This window comes from Pinus tabuliformis, chromosome 4_1, assembly GCF_031772625.1.
Source record: "Pinus tabuliformis cultivar Carrire ecotype Pingquan chromosome 4_1, CPIR1, whole genome shotgun sequence".
In the NCBI taxonomy this organism is placed as follows: Eukaryota; Viridiplantae; Streptophyta; class Pinopsida; order Pinales; family Pinaceae; genus Pinus; species Pinus tabuliformis.
The window spans coordinates 813,578,131-813,589,242 of record NC_142303.1 but is presented as its reverse complement, the minus strand read 5'-3'; the positions used below and the strand labels follow the sequence as shown (position 1 = coordinate 813,589,242).

The following is an 11,112-nucleotide window of genomic DNA, read 5'->3' as shown; positions in this document are numbered from 1 at the left end:
AGGGGGAAGCTTCTTTACTGTTAGATCTGCTCCAAGGAAAATCTCCTTCAAAGGCCACTACTAAAGACAAAAGAGGCTGGGGCTCCCTCTCCGGCTCTTACACTGTTTCCGAAGGTTATAAAAGAATTATGGCTGTCCCATATGCTCCACCCAATCCTGCTCAATGGAAATTTATATGGGATTTCCCATCTCTCCCCAAAATCGACTTCTTCTGTTGGACCGTTGCACACCAAAGCATTCTTACCAGAGATAACTTGCGAAGACGAGGGATGGAAGGGCCTTCCAGATGTCCACTTTGCTTGTCTGATGAAGAAACTGTCAGTCACCTGTTGCTGCTTTGTCCCTTTGCTCAAGAAGTCTGGAGGGGAGTTCTGTTGTTAGATCCAGCTAACCTCGATTTTCCAGATAACATCCCTTCTCTGTTCCGAACTTGGGCCAGCTTATCTCCCTTCTGCCTTAAAAAAAAAGTCTTCTTAAAACAAGTTGGATGTGGCTCCCTAAATTTATCTGCTGGAAACTGTGGTTGGAAAGGAACAACAGAATTTTTCGAGAAGAAAGCTGCACTTCTATAAGAGTTATTTCTAAAATAAAAGCTTTGCTGGGCGAGGCTTTGGAAGCCAATACTTCCTCAAGGAATGAAATGAGTCTGGTCAAAGAGGAGGAGCAATGGCTCAAAGATCTGGTTCCAAATCTGAAGGAAAGGCCCATTCCTCCTGCATTCGCCCATGCCAACTGGGAGATTAGGCTGGAAGAACTGGAGTTCATTAAGTGGAGATCGGCCCTGGATGATCATTGTTTATTCTTCGACGGGGCCTCCAAAGGAAACCCTGGGGTTGCTGGCAGTGGTGGAGTTCTACTGAGTCCTGGAGGTTTTACGGAATTGCGGTTCCATTGGGGTCTAGGAATCGAAACCAACAACAGAGCGGAGGCTCTTGCACTGTGGCAGGGGCTGACCCTGGCGATCAACAGAAATATCCTTTCTCTCTCTGTCTTTGGAGATTCTAGACTTATCATCCAGGCATTGCTCTACCCTAAGACCTCCCATCAGGTTCATTTAGCCACTATTATCAGAAAAATCTGGCTATTACTGCCCAAGTTCAATAAAATTTCCTTCTTTCATATTTTAAGGACTCTCAATTCTCAAGCTGATATGGAGGCCAATCTTGGCTCCCTCTGTACTCGGAGATCCCTGGTGGTCAACTCGATTGAATCTTCATGCTCCATTCCTTAATGTGTCTGCTGACCGGACCTCCTACCCTAATTGATCTAAGGGCTATCTCTTTTCTCCTCATTACCCTGCTCTACGGGACCTCATCTCAAAGTATCTTCAATCTAAGTAAAACGGTGGTCTCAGGCCTGATCTTAGTCTTCCTTTCAATGGCCTCTGTTTCCTGTCGAGAACCTGCTTTTCACGAGCCCACAAAGGATCCCCAAGGGGGCAACTCAGTTCCAGTTTTGACCTTCACTTTACTATCAAACCTGAAGGCCGTGATCAACATATCCAGAGCTTCTCATTTCCGAAAAGTAGCATCCTCTGTGCGACGCAAAAATTGCGATGGAGCTCCCCGCTGCAGAAGCAATCTCTCCAAAGCAAATGTGGAAAATCAGGTTTCTCCGCCAATCAATAGCATCGATGCTCTTATGAACAGCAAGATCAGGATCCGTCCAAGGAAGTCCTCTGGCACTGTGCGCTGTTCCACCTTGTCCAACAGCCAGCATTGAGAGAACTCAGGTCAAAGTCGACGAAGCTCAAATCTCGGATTCAGAACATCGGGCGGACTGGTAAATTTCCGGATTAGGGGCGAACAAATCCAAACCCAATCAGCTTTCCTCAGAACTCTGTCTCTGACTCAGCAGCATTGTAAGAGCACGCGGCAGCTTGTTTGCCGCCCTAAATAAAATTAACCGTTACTGTCGAAAAAAAAAAACAGTTATTTCCCAACGACTATTTTCCAACAGCAAACTCTGGGCAGTGATGCAGCCTTGCTGTTTATTCCCTCAGATCTATTGATTTCTCACCTTGTCCTGAGGATGAACCACATTAGCTGGTTCAATACGTCGACCAAATCCTAGTGATGTGATTAATCTGAAAGACTGATTTCGACATTATGGATCACAAAAGTCTTAGATCTAATAATAATAATAGTAATAATAATAATATTTTAACATTAATATTAGATTTAACGATATTTTTTAAATGGTATGATTACAAAAGTTATAATAAAACTACATCAAATTAATATTTTCAAATATTACAACTTTGACGTGGAAATATTTATGTCTTTAAAGATTTTAATATATCTATAGAATATGGTTTTTTCTTTTAAAGATTCATTTTACAAATATTTAATTAAAAGAAATATTAAAAGATTTTGGAGCAATATTTTCGATTCTTTGTGTTGAATTGTATTGTATTTTTTTGTTGGTGTGGTTCACGAACACCCTCGTGATTGGGTGGCCGCTACTTCCACGGAAATATCTGGGTTGATCAACCCCAAAGGGAATCAAGCCCCACGGCCAGTAACTAGGCCTAACCCCAAGGGCTTCGGGGAGAATTGACCCCGTGACCTTCCGATCGGCGAGGCACTGATTTGACCGGTTGAGCTAACCCTTGGGGCTGAATTGTATTGTATTTATTTATATGGTTATTTTCATTTTTGTTTTAAGTTGACATTAATTTCTTTCATTTTTGTTATTATTTTATTGGAGATGTGACATACTTACACAATGCTTACACATCCCCTCATACTGGGTTGTAGAATGCGCCTCTCATAAGGGTGTTATTTTACTAACTCTTTTCTCTCAGCCTCATCAAGAACCTTTCATTTATAGGAAAAAAGGAGGTTATCCTTAGTTGGCAAGAGAGATCACGACCTTACAAGTGTATGATTCAATATCTAACTTGAGAATTGCATGTGCATGGTTGTTTGATGGTAGAGTGCCACAACAGAAGCTACACACGAACCAAAACCAAATAATGTAGTGGAAACAAAACTTTTATTCATGAAGGAATTTCATACCTTTTCCCCTTATTGCTTGCGAAACAATTGCGTTAAATTCCTATTCATACTTAGATAAGGAGAGATTTATAATTCTCAAGAGATAATTCCTCTCCTAGACTTTTGGAAGAAGTTGAGAAAAAATCTTCATAACTTTTTCCTAAATAAAATATATATATATATATATTTTTTTTTCATATTATTTCTAATTTTTTTTACATAATCTACAAATCCTAAAGGTTTCCTAGACTTAGAAAATTATATTTTGAAGATGCCCATGAGATTCTCCTCCATGAGACTTCTAGGGTACAAAATTTCATGGACTCCTGTCGATGAGTCTCCATGCTTGCTACATTTTACATAGATCATAAACTTGATTTTTCCGATTTCCACTTGCTTTTTGTCCCATTGTTCTATTACTATTTGAAGTCTTTTAGGATCCCATACTTTGCTTCGTTGTCAAGTTACATTGTTTGCAAAATCATTCCAAGCTATCTATACTTTGCTATTGATTCCTTGTTTCATTCCACTATACCTCTCCTTAGGAATTTTCTTCATAAGTATCCATAACTTATCAACCTCAATATCTAGCTTTGTTCTTTGCTGGCGCATATTGTGGTTGCTCACATCTTGATTTATTTATGCATACAAAATTTGTATGGTCTGCTGGGGCCTCGAGAATCACTGCAACAACATTGGGGAAAACCACCCGGTCTAGACCTTAAAGTAGCTCCTTTTCCGTTTGGGATAGTGGTTTCGACTAGTTCAATTAGGTCCAGTTACCTTCTCCCAACCGCTATCAACTTTAAATATGTCTGTAATTGCTAATATCTAGGGCCATCAGATCAATTCTTCGAGTTGATCAGGCAAGAATAATGATTCTTAAGTTGTTTTTGTGGAAAAACTGAACCAATCTAAAGTTTTGCCTCAAAAGAGGACTTCTAGAAATTTAGAATTAATCTAAATGCAAACTAATTCTAAAATGCAAGAAAAAAGAACTAAATCCTAATCCTATCTCAATTAGGTAGATATAGATCTAACCCAATTGTGAGCAAGATTTTAATTTATTTTGGATTTAAATATGTGTGGCTTATAACGAATATCAAGCTAATGAAATAGTTCAATTAACTGACATTATAAATACCAAAACATAATCTATTCAGAGACCTCTTAACTGAAATAATCAACAAATAACATTTAGGAAGTAGTTCACACAATGATATTGATTGTTAAATCAATAATTCAAATGGTTAAACAAGAATATGAGGAAATAGTTCATAGCATATCATTATTTGTTAAATCGGTATTAAAAGACATATTTATGAGTAAATAGTTACTCAGAAATTAGAATTCAACACATAAGAGTAGAGATAAATAATAACATATGATTGAGACAAATTACTCATACCGACAATAGTGCACAAATATGAATAAAATGACACATTCCTACCATTATAAAATGAAACTAATATTTAAAACAATGGTATTAGAAATACCAATTTATTGAATCCATTTCTCTAGCTCTGATCTCCAATAGTCCTCTACAATATTTGAACTTCTATTGTTATAACAAGAGCTGCAATAGTGAAAACTCTATCCATCACGCATAATTCAGAATGTAAAAGGAAAAATCCTCAATAATATCTCATATCTGAGTTTTCTCTTCTCTAACCTGCAACTCTAAATCCCCTATACAATAGTGCCTTCAAGAATTCGTGAATTGAAGAGAAGAGGAGCCTGACCAGTCTTCCTATAAAGTTAGACCTCGAGAGTACAATAGTGAAAGCTCCCCTGGATTTCTCTCGAAGATTTCTGGTCCACAGTTTAATGCCAACAACGTGTTTAAATAGTCGCTACTGAAAACAACTTCTTTTGCTTCAAGTGTTAAGGGAGTTGAACAATTCCTTTCAATCACGCATCTGAAAAAAATAATTTCATACAAATCTTTGATTGCTTTATTCTATCAAATCGACCTTCTTTTTCTGAATTGAATAGTCACTTATCTGCAACACTGTCCTCTTATCTTGTTGTTCTGTCATTTCAACCTTCTTTTTTTGAACTGAACAACTACTTATCTGCACCGCTGTCCTCTTCTGTTGTGTTCCTTGAAAACCGAAAAACAGAAACTGATAAGCTAAAAATAAATGAGACTAACATGCGAGTTTCGTTTGCAACAAATCTCTATTTGTAAGAAAACTGATGAAATCATGGAGCATAACCATTGCAATCGTAATAAATGTGGAGGAGAAAAAAGAGTAAGTCGCTTATTCTATTTGAAATATCGCTATTGCGACAAAGCAGATGGAAGAGAGATATGGCGGAGTTATATCGAAATCAGTAATCGAAGCAGAGACAAAGGAATGAAAAAGCTATGAAACTTACAAAAGACTTGGACGCAAAATGTTATACATATCTGCTAAGTTTGGTGTAGGGTCTGATTATTAAATTGCAATCACAATCAGAAATGGCTAAGGGTAGAGGGACAGGCCTGATAAAAAATCGCAATCGCAATCTAAATCACAATCACAATTCTTGAGTGGTGATGTGATGATGTCATGATGCGAGAAAACACAATTGTAAATTGCAATTTTCTATGAAACGTTATGAAATGGGCGTTTTGATTTTTTGTGATTGCGATATGTGGGGTGACATCATGAATGACATCATTATGATGTCATGAGAGTAATCACAATTGAAAATCAGATGGGGTGAAGGATTTGTTATAAGTTGTGTCCCAGGGTGATGTGGCAGTGACATCACGAATGACATGGTGGGTGATGTGGTGATTACATGGAAGATGACGTAGAGTATGATGTCACGAATGGCATGCCAGAGATGGCTCTTAATTGCAATCGCAAATCTCTTTTGGAAAAGGTTATGGTATGACGCATAACTTATTGAACTTGCGATTGCGATGGACGTGGAGTGGCTTATGGAATGGAATTAAATATGCCGTTGAATCCAGCTTACATTGCAATGCACAATTTAGTGAAGGAAAAAGAACGGGCATAAGACTTATGGAACTGTGATTGATGTAGATGAGAAATGTTATGAATAACCGTTTAAGTCTTGCATCGGGTTCGGACCTGATCGCAGATCGCAATTGGTGATGTGAAGGGATCGGGTTAAGCCTTGCGAATATTGCGATTACCATGGATGCGAGTCTTTATATAATGGAGTTAATCATGTTGACGGGTCCGGGTTTGATCTTAATCGTAAATCGGCGAAGGTAACAAGGAAGCGATATCGAAATATCGTAATCGACATTTCGATGGAGGGATGACAGAGTTGAAAACCTTTGCAATTTGTGAGGGGTGATCAACGATATGTGCGATTGCGCAAATCACAATCGTAAAGGCGCTGTGCGGCAGGGTATGTACTGGTCCTTTTTGTGGTTTGCGATGCGATATAGTGACGTGATCTTGTGGGTCTCGACAACGTTGGATTCATGTGTTTTGAACATCATTCCTTTGTTAAAAATATTTAGAACTACGACCCATTTCCTTTGTATTTCTATGCTTTGACCTTAAACTTTAACTTCCGATTGTGGAAGTTGGGTTTTGGCTTCGGGGGTGATTCTTTTTCATGGATTTTGCAATTTTGGCCTAAAAAGGGGTGATTCTTAGTATGAAAGGGGCTATATATAAAAAAATGTTTTATTCAAGACAAAGAAAATATTTTTAATTTTTATGTTTTAAAATTTATTAAGGGTCCCCATTTTAATAAAATAATTTTCATAGGAAATTTATGAAATAGAAAAATGGGGGTTGTTGAATAGAACAACAATTGGCGATTCACTGGAAGAACCAGTTATCCCTGATGAATGAAAATGAAGTTTCAAAAATTAAGTAAAAATAATTCAGGAAGGGGAAACTACTTTTTGAAACATTAGATAAATAAAATTACTCTGATCATAAAAACTCATTAAATTGCAATTTCTTAAAAACCTCTCATGAATGAAAATACCTATTTATCCATATCAGTCATTAATCAATTATAAAGATAAAGTAGGAGGCATTTTACAACTTAGCTTTTTGATGTACTCATTTGTCATAGGTAGAGCCTTTTAACCATTAATGATTCAGTATCCCATCCAATTAAGAGCACAAAAGTTAGAGGTAAATTCATATATATATATATATATATATATATATATATATATATATATATATATATATATATATTAAACAATAAAAGCCATTGTCCTAGTTTGGTGGCCAGATAATGACAATGCCATTCACTGGTAGTAATTAAACTGAACAAGCTAACTCATGATGAGACCCCTTGTCTTACGATTAAAACAATCATAAGCCCTTACCCTAATTTGGTGTTCAGTATTGGTAATGTCAGTTTTATTATTTCCATATGATCATGGTAAGCAGGCTCATGATGAGACCTCTTATATTTTAAATTTAGTATATTTTTTGAATTACGCTCTAAAAATTACGTTTTAATGGATGGGGAGAATCATTGTTTTGGATGACAATTTAGAGTTGAAGTTGCTAGGTCGTAAGACAATATTTACTTTTTAAAGATAACATTTATTTACTGATATTAGAATAAAAGGATCTTATAAATTAAAATATTTTACAATTTAGTGGAAAATATTTTCAGAGTTCTATATGTCTTATCTAATTTTCAATTTTCATAACCTACTTCTTGAAAAATACCTACTTTCAAATTGAAAAATCACAAACTAAGTTTAAGAGATATTGATGAAAGGCCAAGAGTGTGTCATTTAGCATTATTATCTAAAAGAAAAATTAAATGTGATATGATAATTGAATTCTCAAGATATGACCATTCACAACTATGATTATAAAACCACTCAAAACAAATCTAAAAGGAAAACTTTACAAAATTGTTTATACAAATTTCTTAATAAAAGAGGAAAAAGATAATGAAGAAAACATTCCTTTTTATTTCAAAATCTAGATAAATCGAATTTTGTAAAGTTAAAAGCATTTAGTAAGAATTCAGTTTGAATAAGGAAGTTTGCTATTTATTTATTTTTTTCAAAATAAAAACTTGGAAAAAACACACAAACACACACACACACACACACACACACACACACACACACTTTTAACCATTTTCAAATTAAAGTAATGCTTTTTAAATAAAAAAATTAAGGTTTAGAAACTCCCCATTTTGGCCGATTCGTTGAAAAATCATCACTGCTTCTTTAAGCTCGTAGTTTTGATCTGGTGAAGTTGTAAAAATGCTTGTGAAGAGCTGCGAAAGAGGGTTACATATCAACAAAAAACAAGAAAACAAAACTAAATCTAAAAAGTAAAGAAGTGATTGAAAGTAAGTATAACAGACTTACCATTGAAGAATTTCATTTAATATTACCAGAAAGATATGGCTTTCTCCAATGCAAGGCAATTAACTCAAAATCATTATTTATTGAATCTAATCTAAACTAATCTACTCCTAATTCTAACTTAATGAAGGAAACATGACTATGTATAATCATACTTCCAATGTAACCATTCTCTCGTTTTATTACCTACCTGTATGTACAAGTCAAACGTTAGTAACAAGATAACAAAAATAATCAAAATGAAACAAAATTTATTATTTACATCTAATGTAAAATTATGTACAAAAACAAGTTTATTTACAATTAACCTGTTAGTAAACCATGTTTTTTGGAAAGCATGCTCTAAACAAATATCAATGGGATCATCAAAGAATGGATGAATATTTGTTAGAGAATGAAAACTTTCCAAAGGAGATGATGGCAAAGCATGTTGTGAAGGAAGAACACTCTCAAGATTTAAATTTGACTAATGATGAAATGATTGGAATGAATTTCTGAATGTCGAATTAAATTGGAAACGAAATAATTTTTGATATTCAGGATTATGAGAAACCAATTCCTCATTTTCACTTAATAAATCTCGATGATATTCAATATTGAAAGATTTAACATGCTTGAAAAAAGAAAAGAAAATAAAATCAAAAGATGGAAAAACAATTAAATTGTTATGAAAGCTAAAATTACAAAATAATTTTAGAAGGCAATTCTAGAACCTATCATGGATTTTAGTCAATGAATTGCCACTAAAAGGATATTCCCTGAAAAATTAAAAAATGTGAATTTCTAAAAGAAAATCAAAATGAAATACATTAGGAATTTGTAGAATTAACTCATCAAAATTCTCAAAACTAAGTTTGTGTTCACAAGACAAAATTAAAGCATGTGAATCTTCACGAAATAAATCAATTTTCAAAATTGGCACAGTTTGTACAAGATGTGATTCTTTGTCATCATCGTCATGATAATCGTCATGATAATCGTCATAAATTACTTTCTTCTTATGAAAATCAAATGACTGATCTGAAATAACAAAATTAGAGAATACAAAATAAGAAGATTTTGTAATTAAAGGATTATCATTCAAATGATTGCTAGATGTAGAATTTTCAGAACAAGAACTAGGAAAATTATCAATTGAAATATTAGCGTGATCATCATTAACTATACTCTGATTTGAAAAGGCAGCAGGATAAAGAAAATAATGTATGCCAGAATATAATGATGGCTGAAATGATTCATCTATACAACTTGTCGTATTATAATGTTATTTTAAGGACATTCTTTCAATTGCAGTTACATATTGTGAATTTTTTAAAGTTTCCTTCAAATAAGATAAACTAATGTGTTCATTATTCAAGTCTTGTTGTAGATTGGATTTTATTGGACCTACTAATTGATCACATGCGTTATTAAAATTTGTTTCAATTGCATCTTCAAAGAGAAAATGAAAATTGAAGTTTTATAAAGAAGAATGTTGTGATTCAATTACAGTTTCAGGTTCGGGTTCCATAAAACCGTTTAGTGATTCAAGACTAGTTAATGAATTAGATGTGTCTTGTTCTTCATTAATTGGTTCATTATTTTCAGTATGGGAAGAAACAAGAGAAGTGAAACGTTCAATTAAATATTCAACTGAAGGAAAATCATCTAAATGAAATCTATAACAAAACGAGAAAAATCTACTATAAAAATTATCTAAAGAATCATTATCATACATGTATATATTATCTAATTCCAAACACAAACTATTGTAACTGTAATTTTGATGTACTTTGAGAAATACCTGGCAAAAATGTTTCCATGAATGAATTGACTTCTCGGGAAGTACCAAGAACCATTTGCGGATCCATCCTCTGAATGTGAGTGTGAAAAGCATGCAGATCTCATTATCAACGATTATATTAAAAGATTTACATCTATTAACGAAATCAGAAATATGATTTAATGCAGAAATATTACTCTCACCATCGAACTTTAACTGTGAAAAGGACTCAATCTACTTCTTAGGCATGCCTCGTGTAGGCTAAGGTGAACTGAATGCATGACCAAGTGTAGGAATGCATATGGGAGCGATGATTGGTTAAAAAGGATATAACAAAATTTAAACAAATAACTAATTCAAGGCCCTCCTTCTAGCGCCAAAAATGTTGAGGCCTTGAGAATCGCTGCAACAACATTGGGGAAAACCACTTGGTCCAAACCTTAAATCAAATCCTTTTCTGTTTGGGATAGTGGTTATGACTGGTTCAATTAGGTCCAGTTACCTTCTCCCAACCACTATCAGCTTTAAATATGTCTTTAATTGCTAATAGCTAGGGCCATCAGATCAATTCCTCGAGCTGACCAAGTTGTTTTTGTGGAATAACCAAGCCAATCTAAAGTTTTTCCTCAAAAGAGGACTTCTAGAAATGTAGAATTAATCTAAATGCAAGAAAAAGGAACTAAATCCTAATTCTATCTCAATTAGGTAGATATAGATCTAACCCAACCGAGAGAAAGATATTTAATTAATTTGGGATTTAAATATGTTTGGATTATAATGAATATCAAGCTAACGAAATAGTTCAATTAACTGAAATTATGAGTACCAAAACATATTCTATTCAAAGACCTCTTAACTAAAATAATCAACCAATAACATTTAGGAAGTAGTTTACAAAATGATATTGACTGTTAAATCAATAATTCGAATGATTGAACAAGAATATGAGGAAATAGTTCACAACATATTATTATTTGTTAAATCGGTATTAAAAGACAAATTTATGAGTAAATAGTTACTCAAAA

At 34.2% G+C, this 11,112-nt stretch overlaps 1 protein-coding gene across 1 annotated transcript; it reads left to right on the top strand.

Annotated features, from left to right (window-relative positions):
* The first annotated feature begins 640 nt into the window (after positions 1-640).
* Positions 641-1,231, top strand: LOC149178713 (uncharacterized). The gene has a single exon (XM_089422209.1). The coding sequence runs from the start codon at positions 641-643 to the stop codon at positions 1,229-1,231; it is 591 nt and encodes a 196-aa protein (XP_089278335.1).
* The last annotated feature ends 9,881 nt before the right edge of the window (positions 1,232-11,112 follow it).

Bases quoted from the DNA above. Each gene is read 5' to 3' on its own strand.
- LOC149178713 (XM_089422209.1), top strand. From the start codon at position 641: ATGAGTCTGGTCAAAGAGGAGGAGCAATGGCTCAAAGATCTGGTTCCA.